At 49.8% G+C, this 18,586-nt stretch overlaps 4 protein-coding genes across 4 annotated transcripts; 3 read left to right on the forward strand and 1 right to left on the reverse strand.

The window, feature by feature from the left end:
* Positions 1 to 3,576: 3,576 nt before the first annotated feature.
* On the reverse strand, positions 3,577 to 4,571 carry H6S33_011563 (uncharacterized protein; the record flags this gene model as incomplete). The annotated part of the gene is made up of 5 exons (XM_044842939.1): positions 3,577 to 3,686; positions 3,851 to 4,178; positions 4,231 to 4,326; positions 4,407 to 4,460; positions 4,542 to 4,571. The coding sequence occupies 5 exons, from the start codon at positions 4,569 to 4,571 to the stop codon at positions 3,577 to 3,579; spliced, it is 618 nt and encodes a 205-aa protein (XP_044696331.1).
* Positions 4,572 to 5,465: 894 nt separating this feature from the next.
* On the forward strand, positions 5,466 to 6,347 carry H6S33_011564 (uncharacterized protein; the record flags this gene model as incomplete). Its single annotated transcript, XM_044842940.1, has 3 exons — positions 5,466 to 5,628; positions 5,695 to 5,857; positions 5,936 to 6,347. 3 exons carry the CDS (start codon positions 5,466 to 5,468, stop codon positions 6,345 to 6,347), a joined length of 738 nt encoding a protein of 245 aa, XP_044696332.1.
* A 1,383-nt stretch (positions 6,348 to 7,730) lies between these two features.
* Positions 7,731 to 8,903, forward strand: H6S33_011565 (uncharacterized protein; the record flags this gene model as incomplete). Its single annotated transcript, XM_044842941.1, has 4 exons — positions 7,731 to 8,057; positions 8,156 to 8,222; positions 8,361 to 8,512; positions 8,634 to 8,903. The coding sequence occupies 4 exons, from the start codon at positions 7,731 to 7,733 to the stop codon at positions 8,901 to 8,903; spliced, it is 816 nt and encodes a 271-aa protein (XP_044696333.1).
* A 3,098-nt stretch (positions 8,904 to 12,001) lies between these two features.
* Positions 12,002 to 13,651, forward strand: H6S33_011566 (uncharacterized protein; the record flags this gene model as incomplete). Its single annotated transcript, XM_044842942.1, has 1 exon — positions 12,002 to 13,651. The coding sequence occupies one exon, from the start codon at positions 12,002 to 12,004 to the stop codon at positions 13,649 to 13,651; it is 1,650 nt and encodes a 549-aa protein (XP_044696334.1).
* Between the last annotated feature and the right edge of the window lie 4,935 nt (positions 13,652 to 18,586).

An 18,586-nucleotide genomic window follows, 5' to 3' on the forward strand; every position in this document is an offset into this window, starting at 1 on the left:
AGATTAAAGACTACCGCCATTTTCTGCATACAAGGAAGAAACAAAACTAATTATTAATTAAGATATTTATTATTTATATACAACATCTACCTACAAAGAAGAGGAGACAATCTACATGTGTGTGTGAAAAAAGAAATTCTACGAACCCTAACCCACCGCCAATCACTCTAACCGTAGCTTCACTGGTCCCCGTCCCAAAAAGATGGAAGCAGGGAAATCGGTGGGAAAAAAAAATTGAACTGGGAGTACAGGGGACTTGGAAGAGGAGGGGTGCTGCTCTGAGATGTGGCCCCGACTGGCGGCCAGTCCAAAAGCAGCACATGAAGTTTGAATGTGGTGAGGGAAACTTGCAAATATACATGTATGGTGCCCCAGTCTTAAAGGTAACATGAGAAAAACGCCAAGTCTCGAATAACTTTTCAACTACGATTGATATTAAAAATATGGAAAGACAAGCTCTTCTTCATCATGGTATCCAGCTTTTCTCTTTCCATATTTTTAATATCAATCGTAGTTGAAAAGTTATTCGAGACTTGGCGTTTTTCTCATGTTACCTTTAAGACTGGGGGAACCATATGTAGCTACTAGCTACATGTAGTATATAGGAGAATCTGTGCCAAGACAAGTTGTACACCGCTAGCAGGATGAGCCAAACAGACACCAAGGTTAGCGCTAACAAAAGTTTTGGTAATGTGTCCTTGTGTGAATTGAATATATATAGTCTGTAAGGATACGCCTATAGCCTGTTCCTTGTTATCTATAGAGCTACGTAGGAAAATGAGGGGGAGACTATTTCTTTATAGTGTCATTTTTAAATTTTTGTATGGGTATCCTCGACTCATATATGAATGGTAGGATTAGGGCCATCTCCGCGGTCACTACATAGTGACATTCACATAATATAAAGCCATGTCCCACGCAGTTATATTGATCATTACCAGGGATGTAACATGTATGGGGCACAGGAAGAATTTTTAAGTAGAACATATAGTTGAGGAAACTTTCAAAAGAGTAGGGGAATGGGTAAGTAGATAAGTTTGCTAACGGTAATTATTGCAGGTATTCAGGCCTGTAACTCACCGCATGCACGTAACCTAGTATTAAAGTCCCCGTGCACGGTGCGTTGATCTCATTGAGAACAGGCCTTCGAATTCAATAATCCAAACCCTGTATCCTTATCATAGTGCCGTAGCTAGTTCTCGGACTTGATAAACCAACCAACCGCCCAACCAATCAATCAACCAAGTTTCATGATGAGTTCTCGGGCTATTAGGGGTAAAATATGCCAAATATTACCATAGCCCTCGTGCTGTATACAATCGATGAGTTAATAACAGCAACGAGGCTCTCGGGCTGTTGGATATTTGGCTTTTCAAATGATGCCGAACCCGTACGGGGTGAGCTGTCCAAACCTGTCATGTCGACACCTGCCACTGCCATGTCGACACTTGTCCGATCCGCGACTATATAACTACATGTAGCTAGACCCTTTGTCGACATAAGAATCAGGTCACTCAACTATCTCGTCCTACTTTTTTCAACACGGGCTGTTTGAAAATTATTTAAATAGACCGAGTGATATCTCATGTTTCAAACAGAGCAGAAAATTATTCGTGACAACACAAAGGTAAACTTCAATTTCTTGTGTATAAGCAGCATTTGCTTATGAATATAGAAAGCTGGTTTTTTCTTTAAGAGGGCTATTAAACATACTCTTATTGCTCTTCATGGTCACGGATATCGATCAATATGTACCCCACGCCGCCGAGACTGGTATGAACTCGAGCCATAGCACCATGTATGGACCAGCGCCAAAAAAATCCTATAACCCAATTCTCAATAGATTGAGCTGGCCGGCTCATGGACCGCCCCTGTGTGTTGAATTACTGCAGCGTCTAATACATGTAGTTTACCCATTCTTCTAGTTGGAGAAAACTTGCTCCCCGTTACCTGGTAGATACCTATTCCTCTACCTTCATAATTGCACCTAGGCCTGCTGATGCCAAAGACAGGACAGACACTCCACGGGGACTAGAGAGCTTCTTGGAGTAGGCTCGTGGACCCACACACTAACGGTACTACTTAGCCTCCAAAGATGGGAGAATGGACGATCGACACGACTTCTACGCAAGTAGCTTTTTTTTCGGGCTGGCTTATATACGCACGCCGATATATATACAGGCGCCCATCTTTCGACCAAAGAACCCCCCACAGTAATACGAACTGGCGAAGGACAAACGGAAAAAATCACTGCGCGAGGGATGCTTGGGGATAAGCTATGTTCTCCTCTGATATATCCTTCGAGGCATCGAATCTTCAGGCATAGCACATCGATCCCGCAAAGCGAGCAGCTGGTCACCTCCAGACGGCGCGGTACAGTGGGCTAGTTACAACAATGGCAATTCGCCACAGAGCTGGGGAGAGGGGTATAGATTGCACATGTCCACCATATTACCAACTCTAACCTGTGGGCGGGACAATCAATGAATTAGAAAAAAAAAAAAAAAAAACCTGTGGGCGGGAGCCGGCCGACAAATCGAGTGATATCTCATGATTTCAGCCTACAGAGCAAACAGTCTCTACAAGCACACGAGTTCCACCATCTTCTATGCGCGATGGGACAGACCCGTGACTCGTCCTCCAAAAGCACATTACCCCACAATCTGTTGAGCCGTCCAAACTGTTGAAGTACGTACTCCTTCCTTGACTCACCATGCACGTGACATGGGTCGTTGTCACATGACCTCGTGGGTTTCACCGGAGCAAGGATGCTTCGTTTTCTACAGTGCCCCTGGGGGAGTTTCATAGCTATAGAGTCCTGGGGGAAGGCATGGCTTTTTGTGATATTGTACTCTACTGTATTGTATTGTGATATATGCATCGTATATTCCATCTAGCAACAGATCTACCTACCTACATGTACCTACTCTACATGTAGCTACCAATCAAGGGCGCAAATCGCAAAGTACAGAACAGAACAGACAAAACAGACAAAAACAGACAGCTGTATGTGTAGTGTATTAAGAGCATTGTCATGGGCTGCTTTGCTTCCTCGTTAAAACATAGGGCTCGTGTTAAAAACACACACACACACTTCTATTCCATCCTCCATCCCCCCGCCGCCGCCGCCGCCGCCACTGCCGCCACTAACAACCCACCTCTTCACTTCATAAGAACATTAACTACCACAGCCAACTGCAGCACTCATTGACAATGACAAAAGACAAAGACAAAAAAACAGTAAAAAACAATGGACCAGAGTAACAGACAGCAAGAGAAGAAAACACGAAAGAAAAAAAGAAAGGGACGCGAATTCAAACAGCCTTGTGAAGTAAAAAAAACATAAAAATAAAAAAGGGTTCATAGCCCACAACAACAATTGCTCTTGTTGCAGCTTCTAAACACACACCAGCACCCGCAACCGTAACCGTATTGTCTTTGCGCCGGCCGGCCCGGCCCGTATGTGCCAACTCACTCCATGCATATGCCTTGCCTTGCCCGCCTGCCTGCCTGCCCAACCCGATCGATACTGCACCACCACATACAAGTGTCCTAAAGAAAACCAGAAAAAAAAAACTAACAAGAACAGCCGCCTTGCTCGTTTTCGAGGTGGATATTGATGGGGTCCTGGAAGTCGCCGCTGAACTCCTCGGATTCTTCCTGCTGCAGGGCGTTTCGTGCGATTACTGTTTGTTGCAGTCAGCACTCCTATTCCCGCACGGGTCAAATCACCCGCCACCCCCAGCCAGCCTTATCACACTAGTCACCCCACCCCCCCCTCCGGGCCAGCAAAAAAAAAAAAAAAAAAAACATAAATATAAAAAAAAAAAAAAAAAGCACACAAACGCACCTTCAAACGCCTGCTCCACATTAATCGCCTCCTTCGCCGACGTCTCAAAATACGGGATGCCGCCCTTGCTCTGACAGAATGTCATTGCGCGCTTCTGCGAGATCATGCGCTTGTTCTCCTCGACATCGATCTTGTTTCCGAGCACGACGAAGGGGAACGAGTCCGGGTCGCGCGGGCTCGCCTGGATCAGGAACTCGTCGCGCCACGAGTCGAGCGTGTCGAACGACTTTGCGTTGTTGACGTCGTAGACGAGCACGCAGCAGTCGGCGCCGCGGTAGAAGGCGACGCCGAGCGACTGGAAGCGCTCCTGCCCGGCTGTGTCCCAGAGCTGTGGATGGTTAGTGGCCGGGTATATAAAAGAGGGGGAGGGGGGGTGGTACCTGCATGGTGACGAGGCGGTCGTCGACGAGGACTTCTTTGGTGAGGAAGTCGGCGCCGATGGTGGCTTTGTAGGAGGCGCTGAACTTCTTGTTGACCTGGTGCGGGGGTTAGCGGCTGCTTGCTGTGTGTGTGTGGAGAGAAAAGGGGGGGGGGGTGGAGGGTGGAGGGTGCGTACATATTGGTTCATGAGCGAGGTCTTGCCGACACCGCTGTCTCCGAGGATGATGACCTGCGATGGGGTTAGTACTGTGCTGTGCTATGCTTATCTATCGCGATGAGGATGAGGAGGAGGAGGAGGAGGAAAGCATACCTTGAGAAGAACCTTCTTTTGCGGCGCCATCGTAAGTTTGTGATTTTGTGTGTGGTGTCTGGTTGTCTTGGAGGCGGAGATGGAGGTTGTGGGCGGAAGCTGGGTTGATTGGTGACGTCGATCGATCTGGGGCGGGTTCGGGTGGATGGTCAGGAAGGTAAGGTGTCGAGGTTCACGTCGAGAGAAAAGCTGAATGGTACCTTTATGTGTGGTGTGGGGAAAGGGCTCGGGGGAGGAAGAAGGACCGGGGGGGGACTTGTTGTTGAGGTGCCTGGTTGGCTGGCGGGTGTGCGTTGGGGGCTGGGTTTGGGTTGGGGGGAGAGAGAGGGCAAGATAGGTGTGAGGCGAGGTGCGAGGTGTGAGGTGTGAGGTGTGAGGTGAGGTGTGAGGTGTGAGGTGTGATAGGCAATGGTCGGTACCTAGGCTTGGGTTGCACGGGGAAGATCGTGGACCGGCAGCCAGCCAGCCAGCCAGCCAGCCAGCCAGCGACGGCCCCAGCCCAAATACCCGGGCAGATAGCGATAGAGGAATTGGTCATCTCAGTGGCCCACACTCACTCACTCACACGCAGGCAAGCAGTGAAATATTGCAATCTAGATACAGGCAGTCTCAAATCTGCGTTTTCCAAAACGCCAAACACCGCTGCCGATAAAAGTGCACAACTCCAAACACGCCCAGTCTGACAGCAGCAGCCCCTTCCCTTCTTTCTTCCTTCTTTCTCCTTCTCTACATAGATCTAGCTCCTCGCACACACGCAGACCCTGGCTTGCATCATCATCCCTCCCATGTCAAGACTCCCCTAGCCAGCCAGACAGCCAGCCCAGCCAGCCAGCCCAGCCAGTCCAACCACTGCAGCCCTCCATCACCACCCCGTGACCACCTCCAAACGCGTCCCCCACACACAAACCAAACCCACAACCCAAAATGACCACCCCCTCCATCCGCGACCTCAAAAAAGGCTTCCTCTCCAGCCAGCTGCGCACCCTCTCCACCCCCATCGAGCCGCCGCGCGCCTGGCAGTCCCAGCTCCCCGAGAGCCCCGCCGGCGACCTCCCCGACGCCGTCGTCGCCCAGGCCCTCTACAAGTGTATGCTCTCCCCTCTCCCCTCTCCCCACTCCTCACCCGCTGTGCTGATATAGTGGTGCGGGATAGTCAATGTCGTCGCGAAGCGCCACCACAGACTCGTCTACAGCGCCCAAGCACTCTCCCACGTCGCGACGCAAGTACAGGATCTCTACCAGCAGCCGCAGCCCGCCGGCGCCGAGGACGCCGAAGAGGGTGTTCTCCGGCGGGGGGTCGATCTACGGGAGGCTGAGTATGTCCCCCTCCCCCCCCCCTTTTTCTTTCTTCTACTACTAGAGTATGCCACTAACCTCACCTCACCTCCGCACAGAAACATCGCGCTGCTCCCCGACACCTACCCCACGCCGGCCTTGTCCGACAGCGGCGGCGACCTCGAGGCCTACCAGGAGCTGCACGCGCGGCTGACGGCGCTGGCGGCGGCCGTGCAGGCGCAGCGCGAGCGGCACGCGTATTATGTGCATTTGAGGGGGCTGGTGGAGCCGTTCCGCGCGCCGATGGAGAGCGTGCAGCCGAATCTGGTGACGAGGGATGGGCCGCTGGCGGCGGAGTTGGAGCGCATGAGGATGTTGGCGGGGAAGTTGGCGTTTGCGATTGGGAGGGCGGGGCTGGAGGGGGGTGGGGAGGAGGGGGAGGAGGGGGAAGGGGAGGAGGGGGAGGAGGGGGAAGGGGAGGTGATGGAGAGGTTGAGGGGCATTATGGACGTGGTGGGGGGTGGGAGGTAGGTTGGTGGGTGGGTGGTGAAGTGTAGGATAGGGAAGTGGGTTAGATAGGGCTTAATTGGGTTTTTTCATTTCTTTCTTTTCGTTCTGGGTTGGTTTTTAGTTAATTGGATAGCAGGTAATCATCCAATCTGGAGTTTAGGGGCCGAGTGAGGGGCTTCACTGGCAATGATGGCAATTACATGTATTATTTCCATGGCCCGGCAATGCATGGCGGTAAGAAGGGAGCTTCCTCGACAAAAACAATGCCCTCCGGTGGTCATGATATATCACCCGGCCCGAAAGCAACAGCCAGCACTAGTGGGCGCCAAGCCACAAACCGCAACCCTCAAGACACCGGCGATGTTGCACGCACTCACGCACTCGCGCGCGCGGGCGGGCGAGTGATGCGGGTGACACAGTGGCCGAGGCTGACCTCCGCGGATCAAGAGTGCAGATTAGATATCCGCCCCCCCCCCAAAGGTAGTGTGCATATGGTGCTCTACTCTACTGTGACGTTGCATGTGATTGATACATGTACATGTAGATTGTAGATAGTGATACTTCAATATTATAAGATCGACTCCCCACTTATGTCTTATCCTCAATCCAGAATAACGAAGCCTCCTATGTTCATCGCCAATCAATCAAGCGAAATTGCCTTCTAGCTAGGCCTAGGTATGCATAGATACGGCGCGCGCGCGCGCATGCACGGCCAGTTGAGCGAGAAGGTTATGACGTTTCACTAGATAGATAGATACAAACAACTCAAGCGAAATTGCTCTGCAGGCTGTCACTTGTAATTGCGGGTGCGGGTCGGCAGGGTGTATCTATCTATCTATCTATCTATCTACAGCACGGACATTGCATCGAGATTGAAGGAGGAGGAGGAGGAGGAGGAGGAGGAGGAGGAGGAGGAGGAGGAGGAGGAGGAGGAGGAGGAGGAGGAGGAGGAGGGGTTTCCTTTTCTCCACAGGCACCAGTATAGTACATATGTAGCGCCATGTACATGCATGTAGGAGCCGGTAGCTATCGATAGCAGTGATTGCTTGCTCGATAGAGCACATAGAGCACATAGAGTACAGACAGGTATCTAATACCTCGTTTCAATAAAAAAGAGACATCCACCTCGTCATTCAATCTCCACCGCGCGCCTTACTGCTATTTAGAAAAAAAAGAAAAAAAACAAGTCAAAACGCCTCCGTCGCCGCTGCCGATCACGATGTCGACGATAGCAGCAGCAGCACGGCCCTCACGACTCCCCTCCCCTCCCTCCCCCCCTTCCCGCCTCCACAACCCACGCGCCCACGTGAGATCGATCTCCTAGCTCTAGCCCACCCACCTACCCACGCACCAAACCACCACCACAAACCACAAACCACAACCACCGCGCGCCCCTCCAGATAGATGTTTCCCGCCTCCTTTTCCGAACCCGGACCTGCACCCCCCGCGCGCCGCGACTCCAACACGCCCTCCTACCAGCAGCAGCTCCTCCTCGCGCAGCAGCAGCAGGTCGCGGCTCAACAACAGCAACAGCAGCAACAGCAGGCGGCACAACAACAACAACAACAACAACAACAGCAACAACAGGGTATGGTAAACATGTTCCCGACACAGGCGGGGCACCAGCTGGACCTCAACCACCTGTGGCAGCAGGTCCAGGAGCTGAGCGCGATTCTGGCCGCGAACAGAGAGAGCACGCAGGGGCTGGTGAGGAGGGCGGACGAGATTCGGGTAGGTTGCTCACCTTGAGGGCAATGGGATGGGCCATTGGGGGGAGGGTATTTGGGGGGGGGGGGAGAGAGGGCTGATGTTTGTGGGCGGGGAGGTAGAATAGACCGGATTTGGTGAATGTGGCCGGAGGAGCAGTCAATGGGGTCAATGGGGTGGTGGTGAATGGTTAGTTTTTTTTTCTTGATTTTCTGTTCTGCATTGATTGACCCTTTTTTTCTTCTCGTGCTTTCTTTGCTTCAACTGAACTGAAATACCCTATTGGGGGTGTGGAAGTGCTAATTGACGATGAAACGTGGGAAACAGGAACAACACAAGCAGCAGATCTCGAAGCCACCAACCAAACCCTCCGCACCGAGAACGCCGAGCTCCGCGCCGAGAACGAGGACCTCTCGCTGCTGGCCCAGGACTACGAGAGCGTGCTTGAAAAGGTTCTCGAAGGCCTTCGAGTCTACGCCGTAAATCACCCCCCCCCCCCCCCCCCCCCCCCCCTTTCTTCTCTTCCCTACCTCTCTACATTAGGAATTCTTTTTCTCCCTCAGGCACAGGTCCCTAACAATTGGATATTCCTAAATATAGCGCGACCACGCCGCATCAACAATCAACATCCACCAGACATACACGAACCAGCTCAACTCGGAGCGGGCCCAGAATGCACAGCTGCGGCAGCAGGAGACGGATAATCAGATGCGCCTGGCAACGATAAGTAAGCTCCTGAGGGAGGCTTATCGGGACGAGGGCGGGGAAGGGTTGGAGGTGGTGGTGGAGGCCCTGAAGGTCGAGAATAGGGTGTTGAGAGAGGCGCTGGGATTGCCTGTTGAGGATGGGGAGGAGGGTCTTAGCCTGTAGTCATCGTAGCGTGTGTGTGTAGTGGGGTAGAATAGAATCCTCGCCGGTGGGAACAGTTATGCATAGAACACAGCATAGAAGCAAAAAAAAATGGTATGTAATGGGCTAGGTAGCTGGTTGGGGGGGGAAAAAAAACGGGGAAAGCTTTTACAGGGCCGCCCATAAAAAAAAACAACTAAAAAGAAACTAGGATGTGGATGTGGATGTGTGGATGTGTGTGTGCTTTTTTATTTTCGGATGTACTCTACATGGAGATTGAGTATCATGATCATGACCGACCAGCCAGAATGCCCCGGACCCGATGTGAATCTGTATCGTCTTCGTCCCGTCTTTTAATTTGTTGCTGGCCCATGGGGGCATGTAGAAGAGTAACGGCCGGGCGAATACGTACGTACGTACACTCGATGATGATGATGCTGATGCTCTGTTCGATTCGTCGTCTTCACTTGCCTTGTGGTTATAGGTAGACTCGTGTCTTCCCCGCGTGCGCAGGCGAGAGTAACTACATGTACCTACTCCTACTTGAGGTACAGACAGGTAAAGTATGAATCTACTCGAAGCGGGAGTCATGTTTGAGATAAGTACCGTGGTATCGTACCGTTCCGTTCGTCTGTACCATGCCATGCCATGCTCCATCCAGCTGTGGAAAGATTACCCCATTCCATCATCCATTCCCATTCTCTCTCTCACCCCCCCCCCCCCCCCCCCCCCCACAAATATAGCCATGGCCCATGGGCCATCAAATCTTTAATTCACGGTTTCTACCATAGAGCCACAATTCAATATTAAAAAAAACCACGATTATATCCCAAACCCGTGTCCCCGTTTACTGGCTATTTTAAGAGACAGAGGGCGAGGGGTGCACATGTAAAATATGTAGGGCGTCTTTAAGCGAACCCCATCAATCGACTTCTCGTTCCTTCCCTTTGTCTCAGGGTGGGTGAGTGGATGGATGGGGATGGGTGTGGTGTGCAACCCTACCTCACTTTCCAGGAGGGAGGGAGACCCACTAACCCCCCCCCCCTGTGGCGAAACAACCCTTTCTACCACACGAGGTTTATTTTTGTTTACTGACTGGGCTGGGCTGGGCTGGTTGGTTGGATGGGGGAGTGGAGTAGAGGGAGGGTTAAGTTAATAGTTAGGCGCTGAGCTGAGAGAGGGGCGGGTCCGGATTGGGCTGGGAGCACTGGCGGAAGAGGGTGGATTTCCTTTTCCTTTGTGCTTGTGGGGGATGGCCCATATGGGCTTTTTTGTGCAGATGGGGTACATAATAGTGGGAATAATAATAAATTCCATTAAAATAATTGTTTTTTTTCTTTTTCAAAAAATGTCGAAGCGCGGCTGGCCAGGCCCAACGTCAACAGGAAAGAAAAGGCAGGGCATGATGTGCAGGGAGGGGGAGAGAACGTTCTGGCCGAGGCACTAACTAGGGAAGAGAGCGACGTGAGTAACCAAGAAGAGGGAAACGAGAAAGTGCAAGGCAGGAAAAAGATGGATGGATGGGTGCGGTGCGGTGCGGTGCGGTACGGTGCGCCCCTCGTTGACCGGAGAGGTTGTTCGTAGGCAGAGTATGTAGGGTAGTTTTACCCCTGAAGGGGAGGGGGTCGATTGGTGGTGATGGTTTGTTCGTTTGCTGTTAGCCCACCACCCAGTTTGCCGCCCTGCCTGGGACTCTTTTTTGCTTTTTTTGGTTATGGTGCTTTGCCCGTCCTCTTATTCCTTCCCCCTTCCTCCCTTTTTCCTCTTCTTCTTTCTTTCGTCTCCGTTTTTTTGCAGCCCTTTTTTTTCCTTCCTCCCCCCAATTCGCGAGTCTGTCCGTCTCTTTTTTCCTCTCTCTCTCCCCTCTCTCTCAGGCCTCTCCTTCCCACCCCCTACCCTGCCCTACCCTACCCCTACCTATACTTTCTTTCGCAGCAAGACAGCAAGAAGTAAGAAGGAGGTTTTGGAAAAAGGAATAAGAAAATAAAAAGCTGCAGCAGTACTAGCAAATCCTCATTTTTTTTTTTTTCTCTACTATCTTGCCCGCATCAGCAGCAGCCTGCCTTCCCGCTCGCGCTCGGTCTCTTGCTTCTTCTACGCGACATTTCCACGCACGAATAATACTCTTCTTTCTTAACTATTTCTATTTATTACTATTACTACTACTACTGTACTGCCTATTACTACTACTATCTGCTTACTTGCTGAGCTGCTACTACTACTACTACTGCAACAACACTACTACTACTATTACTACTATTACTACTACGCTATTACTGTAACTCTCTCGCCGCCCTTGTGCTGAGCACTTGCGCCGAACCTATACCCCTCATTGCAGAGAAAGAGAAAAGGAGTTCTTTTTACCATTTCATTTTATATATTCATTTTTATTTTTTACCGCTCGTCTTTATTCCAAGTCGACTTGTCTTCGTCGTCGTCCATCGTCGTCGTCGTCGTCGCCTCCTTATTCTTCAGCCCTGCGCAGAACTTCCCGCCGCCTGCCGCCGTTGAAGTCTGCTAGCCGTCCTAGATCAGACACTAGCACACCACACCAGCCAACCAGTGCCACACAAAGCGATTTTTCTGCAAAAAACGTTGCTTACAAAAGGGGGGGCCAATCAGCCTAGCGTCCGACGACTTCCTCTCTGCCTGCCTCCTTCTCCTCCTCCTCTTTCTCTCTTTCGACTTCATTCTCCCCTCCCTCTCTCCCCTCCCACCCTCCCTCTTCCGACTTCCAATCCGGAGACTCATCGTCTGAATTCGAACCCCCAGCAGCAAGTTTTTATATACTTTTTTTCTTCTCTTCGTCTTTTCTTCTTTTCTTCCTAAACTTCTTTCCTTCATCGTAATCAGTCGTTTTTTTACTGCCTGCTTTCGTTCAACAAGCATCGATCTCATCGGCCTCTATACCACCCACCAACCAGGGAAAGGCATCTTGTATACTTCATCGCCAGTCATCAGCCCTTTTTACTTTTCTGCTACGGGATAGTCACGTCCATCACTCGATATCATCATCGTCATCATCAATACCTCCTAATTAGCCGTCAATCAAACGACGCCACAACACAACTTTCAAGTCCTCTAACCACACCAACCTTCCTCACCCTCACGATAGAATCATGAGCATGGACGCAGGCGGTCTCGTTCAGATGACTTACAACAACAACAACTACCCCGGCAACACGCCATCCTTCGGCTCACGAGGCAAGGGCTCGCACCTCCGCAACATCTCTGTGCCCGTGTCCCAGAACAACCTTTCTGCTCCCTCGGTGGAGAAACAGCCCGTGACCACCCCCCGCACGGCCAGATCCGCGTTGTTGGCCGGCCTCCGTACTGCCCCCAAGACCCCTGTCTCCGCCGCGATGCCCACTCCGCAGGTCAACGAGAACAGCCTTGAGAACAGCAAGTACGCCAGCAGCAGCAGCTCAGCCGCTAGCACGGTTGGGTCCTTCTCGGCCCGTGCTGCTGCCCGCAACAGTGGAAACAACCAGAACCAGAATGTCAATCGCTACCAGGGCCCGCAGAACACCCCCCGCTCGGCCAACACGGGGTACCAGCAGATGGCCTCTAACCAGGGCTACAGCAACGGGGAGATGATGGAGACAATGGATGAGGCCGAGGCGGAGATGTACCAGCAGCTGTTGGCAACAAACTACATCCTCACCCAGCAGCAGGCACAGCTCCAGCAGCAGTTGGCGAGCTTTGCGGCCTCGAGCGTGGCGGCGAGGCAGGCGCAGATCTTGCAGCAGCAGATTCAGCAGTTGCAGTTGCAGTCGACGGGGCAGGCTGGATTTGCCAACCCACCGCTTAGCCCCGGTGGGATGAACATGTACATGCAGCAGCAGATGTCGCAGAACAACGCTAATATGGTTGCTGGTGGTGGTGGGTACTACCCGCTTTACAACAACAGTGCGGTGCAGTCCCAGTATGGGTACTATGTTCAGCAACAGCAACAGCAACAGCAGCAGCAGGTCAATGCGGCTCAGTATCAGCAGGTCCAGCAGCAGGCTCAGCAGCAGGTTCAACAGCAGCAGCAAGCGCCTGTTGCCCAGCCTGAAAGCCCTCCTTTGTATGCGCAGCAGCAGCAACAACAGACTTCTTCTGTTAACAACACCCTTCCTCTGCGCTCTGCACGCTCTCGTTCTCCCCCCAAGCTTAACTTGCAGCAGCAGCCGACTAGCACAACACCCCCAGCTGGGTTCAAGCGCGGTCACCGCAAGGCCAGCTCCCTCTCGACCTGCATCAACATCAACAACCTCGAGATTGACCCAGCTCCCAAGACCTCCTTGCCGAGGCTTTCCATGCTGCCTTCCACCCCCCTGACTGCAACTTTCGCCCCAGGCCACGCCAGCGGTTCGCACCCAATCCGCCAGCCCCGTGGACCTCCCTCCATCGAAGAGCTCAAGGCGAAGCCCACCTCTACCGTTGAGGGAAGCAAGAACTTCGCTACCAGACAGCGCCGCAGAGCCGTCTCAAGGCTTGTTACCTCAAGCTTGGAGCGCAGGTCTGCTAGGTCTGCATCTGGCACTATGACACCCGTCTCTGAGAATGAGGGGTTTGCGTTCGACAACGAGAGCGTTGCATCGTCGCTGTCTGGCCGCCAGAGTAACGAGAGTTTGAGGGGTGGATCGGGATCCCCGCAGGAGTACAGTGCCTCCAGCGTCAGTGGTGATGAGAGCGGGAGTGTTAGTGGGAAGGAGAGTGCTGGGAGGTTGAAGGCGCCCAGGTTGGTCTTTTCGGCCGATAAGAGGAGGAGTGCCATGTTCTAAATGATATGTGTTCTGCAATTGTGTACGTGGGGTTAAATTCGGGGTTTCGTTTTTCTTGTTTTTTTTCCTTTGCTTTCTCGCTTTAAGGGATAGGTTCAGGTTTCGGATTACTGGTTCTGTTTTTGTGACTTTTTTACTTCTTGTGATCATTCTTTTAAATCCCATGCCGGGGAAAGATTTTTTATCTCCATTTTTTGTTTGTTGTTTTGAAACACAATGACTGCTGACTGCATCACCTGTCCAATACCTTTCTTTTTTTTTTTACTTTCGTTTATGCTACTTACTAGCTTTGCAGAATTGAGTGGCTCGGATACTCTCATTTTTTTATTTTTATTTTATAACTATGATAGGCCTAGTTACTGGGGTACGCTACGTTGTTTTTTTCTTTTTTTTACTGTTGCCGTACGCTGTGATATTCTTTTGCAGAGTTGAAATCTGTGGGAATGGGTGGGGTAGCGATATCAAGGAGAAAGAGAATAGGGAGGATAGGAATAGCTATAGGTGGAAAGATATAGGAATGTGATGAATGAAACGGGAAGTTAAAACAAACATTAAGCAGACTGTTACATTGTATATTGTGTTTGTGGAGAGTGTTATCGATTGCATACGCTCTGAATTTCATCGAGCTGGCTGCTGATTTAAGAGGGGGAGACTGGAAATTGGTAATGACAAATTGTATTTTATTTTGATGAGCGAAAGCAGACTGCGTGTGCATTGGCTGGGTTTTTTTGTATTGTATGTAATTAGGAATTGAGGCGGGTTTGAATTGAATTGAATTTGATTGCGATTGAGATCGAGTATGTAGCGCCTTGAGCTTGAGGCCTTCCGTGATTCTGTTTGTTGTTAGTGTTTTGTTGCTTCGCTGTGTTAAGTGGAGCGGGGCGTGAGTGAGGGGTGAGAATGAGGGGTGAGATTGAGAGAGAGTGATATGCCATGATCATCACGAATGATGTCTCCCCCGTCAGAAAACAAGGGGGAGGTGAGTGATATTCTGTGATTTCCACCACTTCCACCACCACTTCCACCAGCACCATCAACACTGCCGCCAGCACCTTCTCAACAACGGGGGATCCCTAGCATCGTCCATAATCACGAGGTAAATGTCGAGGTTCTGACAGGCCGTCCAATATACCGCAAGGCTGGGCTGAGAACAAGGCTTAGTACCTAGATGACTAGGTAGATACATGTCAACCTTGAACCGCAGTCCGTGAAGCCTATAAACCCTTCAGAATCCTAACGTAGTCCCGTGCTTTGAGTTCGTACGAATGAATTGCGTCCCTTACTAGTTTGTGGGACATTCGGTACTCGTTTCAAAGTACATATGACCCCCCACCGCCAGTGCCACTGTCATGTTAGAACTGCCGATAGGCTGTGGGGGATCGAAAGCTGGATGTACCTAACGGATACAGCACAGGAGTAGTAGCAGAAGACGTGCAGCATGCAGTCCTGTCCGAATATATCTGGTAGGCTTGCGGTACTTCTTCATGGACTAAGCAAAAAGAGTCACGGGGCGGGGGAGAGTCTGTGAGACTGTGATGGTTTTCGGAGTTGGAATCGGTGGTGGCGATATCAATTTGGGGGGGGGGGGGGGGGGTGGAGATTCACCCGTTGTTTCTCCATTGTTTCTGGTTCCCTAGTTGTATACGTGTGTTTGGGAAGGCACGAGAAGCAGAAGAGATCTGTTCCCTTTGCTTTGCAATTGGTACACATGGCCTCATTGCCACCCCCCATTAACATGCCACTTAGATGTACGTCTTTCTCCTGGATAGTTGGGACCTTTCGGCTCTGTTCTGTTTCTTCAGTTAGTTACGTGTAGTCACCTACTAGCTCACCCGGCCTTTAGTTCCCTTTCCGCTATCGTTGTTGCTCCTACGTTTCTTCCTATCTAGATACGAGCCTGATTCTTCCATTCCTTGGGGTTGGGGGGGGGGGGGGGGCAGTGATTATGGATGGGCTTCGTCCCAGACCCCGGGCACTTTCGATACAAAGCGTGGTGCCAGGGGGCTAGATACGGATCCTAATGGTTCCTGCAGATACGCATTTTCACTACTGGAAGGCGAGAACCTTCCGTTAGTTTTGTACTTGTCCCAGAAGTAGAAACGGCTACACTACTTGCACAGAGGGCTCGGAGCCTTGAGCGAACGTATCCCATGGAGCTTCCCTTCCCATGTGCTGGCTCTTATCCAACATATACCGAGATGACGGAGAGCACGATAGAGATAGAGGAGGGGTATTTAGCCAATTAAGTCTCTAGTGCATGGTTTAAATACTTAGAGACCCTGCCTGTTGAGAAGCGTGGGGCGCGGTCGTGGCCGTACGGTGTGGGAACTGGCGGGCGCGGACATTGGTCGAAAAACGGGAGGAGAGTTGGAGCCGAGTGATAGTCTGTGATCTAACTATGTTTTTTTTGTGTTTAATTGGTAAATGTCTATAATGCCACGGCTTTTTGTCATATATATCTAGGGTACCATGTATGGCAACCAGCACATGCAGCAAAATTCTAACCCTAACTAGGCATAACTAACCAACTAACTAATTCAATTCCGTAGTCACTACGGTGTTCAATACAGTGTAAGTAATCAATTGTAAACCGTAGTCACTACGGTGTTCCATACAGTGTAAGCAGTCAACTGTAGACCGTAGTCACTACGGTCTACTGTGTAACGTAAGCAATCAACTGTAGACCGTAGTAACTACAGTCTACTGTGTAACGTAAGCAATCAACTGTAGACTATAGTAACTACTGTCTACAGTGTAACGTAAGCAATGAAAAGAACACCGTAGAGTCTATGGTCAACTGTGTAACATCAGTGCTAATGTTAACTACATGTATGGTTATTGGCAACCAGTGCATGCACCAAGTATCCCACGACTTCACTATCAATAGAAAAATAAATAAAAACAGCTGCAAATTTAAATGTGATTTTTAACTGCCATTTTAGAGAGTGCATTTGGTATTTTCTATTGCCAGCAGCAATCAACTTTCCTGCTTGAGTACAGTCCCCAAAGGTGGAGCGAAAAATAGCAGAAAATTAGAGAAAAATTACCCTAAAGCTGAACTTCTTTTTAATTTTTTTATTTCACAGTTTTGTCCATGAAACTCAGGTCTTTGTTTATGGTATCCTAGATATATATCACAAAAGTCCGTGGCATTGTAGACTTTTACCGTTGTTTAATTCATTGTGATCCAACCTGAAATAAATTCAAAAAAAGTGCATGATTGATAATGAGGGGGCGCAACTAGCTAAAAATATGCGGAAGCTTGGTTTTATTGAATTCAATGTAAGAAGAGGGTCGCGAGCCCATCCACCATCTATTATGTGTTTAAAAACCATTAGGTAATCATAATATAATGGGTGCGGAGGTTATCAGCTTCCCTATATCCACAATACGTATGACTCCAGTCTCTTGAGTCCCTGAGTCCCAACACGACACAAACTGAAAGAACTGACAAATACAGAAACATATGGCGAGAAAAAACTAACTATAATGTTCAATTCCTCGCCGACTATCAAATAAGTTTACACACGATGTCCAAACAAACTTCCATTTCCCTAGAAGTCCAGGGCCCTCTAATGGACAATACTAGTACTAGCCGTACCCTGATCCATCAAGCGGGGCCATATTACCTCTTGATCGAGATTATAACTACATATGCGTCACCGGCCTACAACCACAGTTAATACAATCCCAGCCCAGTCTTTCTCTCGTTCTTGGTTTCCCCCGGTCGCCGGGCCTATTATAAATCGATCCCTTAATTCTCCGCTACAAAATGTCAGCACTGGGTCACCCCACTAGTAAAAATAAAAAAAGGGGGGGGAAAGAAGGGAAAGGAAATCATCAACACGAGTGACATTCTATGACGCCAACCCAACCCAACCGCGTCGATATATGGGTGTCGTTATCAGTTCTCATAGTGGTAAAGACTAGGCAACCAATAACGTTAAACACGAAGATCCAGTATACTGTCGACTATCTATCCTATAAGTGATTCCTAAGTACTCGTATTTTCTTGACGTTCCGCTATTGCATCCCATACAAAATCATTGTCATAGACTACGGTCTGCATACAATTAATGAATTAAACAAAAAAAAAAATCCCATACAAAATCGTCGACTTGGCGCGCTTTTATATGGTATGCAATAGCCGTTGCGTCTACAAACGTCAGGAAAATACAAGTATAGGCCGTAGGATAGTATAGAGGGGGGATGCATGTAAGTTGTTCACTAGAAATGGCTGTCTCAACTTTTAATCCCTAGACGTAAGACCACCTCCAAGCTATGGCGCGAGATGAAGTAGAGGGCTGTCTGGCTGGTGACACTTTGGTTGGCCTTTTCTTTTACTGCTACCCAGCACTAAGTGAGGAGTTATTAAAAGAGAGACTATTGCCCTTTACCCCTCCTTGGTGGTATTTTCTCTATCTAACCCCCACTCAATCCATACCGAGTGATAATCTATGACCATATATCATCACTTTACGCTACATACTCGCATGTCAAGTATGTTTTTGCGCAACCAGCAAAACACACAGAATCTCGAGAGCTTTCCCATCTCCCCTGAAATTATGCATCTTTTATCTAGACACCTGAAAGACTCTACAGGCCACTTTTAGGCCATATCCATAAAGAACGAGGCGAAGGGTGTCTTAAAAGTCCTTTTAGTGCTTTCCTCTCTACCTTTACCAGTATCTCAATTAGGCCGAGAGTTTGAAGCATGAATCTCCTTTATCGAAATTATACTATACTTGGTCGTTGCAGTTTTGGTATAACTATGGGACTTTTTACGAGTTCGATTTTTGGTGTGTTTTGCTGGTTGGGCACATAGTTGACAAGCGAGCACATATCAAGCATCACTATACGTATCACAAGCTCTACCACACTACACCCCACCAATCACGAACCCGGCCAAGTAATCATTGATACACACAGGGTCCC

This window comes from Morchella sextelata (genome assembly GCF_020137385.1).
Source record: "Morchella sextelata strain SCLS chromosome Unknown scls_6, whole genome shotgun sequence".
In the NCBI taxonomy this organism is placed as follows: domain Eukaryota; kingdom Fungi; phylum Ascomycota; class Pezizomycetes; order Pezizales; family Morchellaceae; genus Morchella; species Morchella sextelata.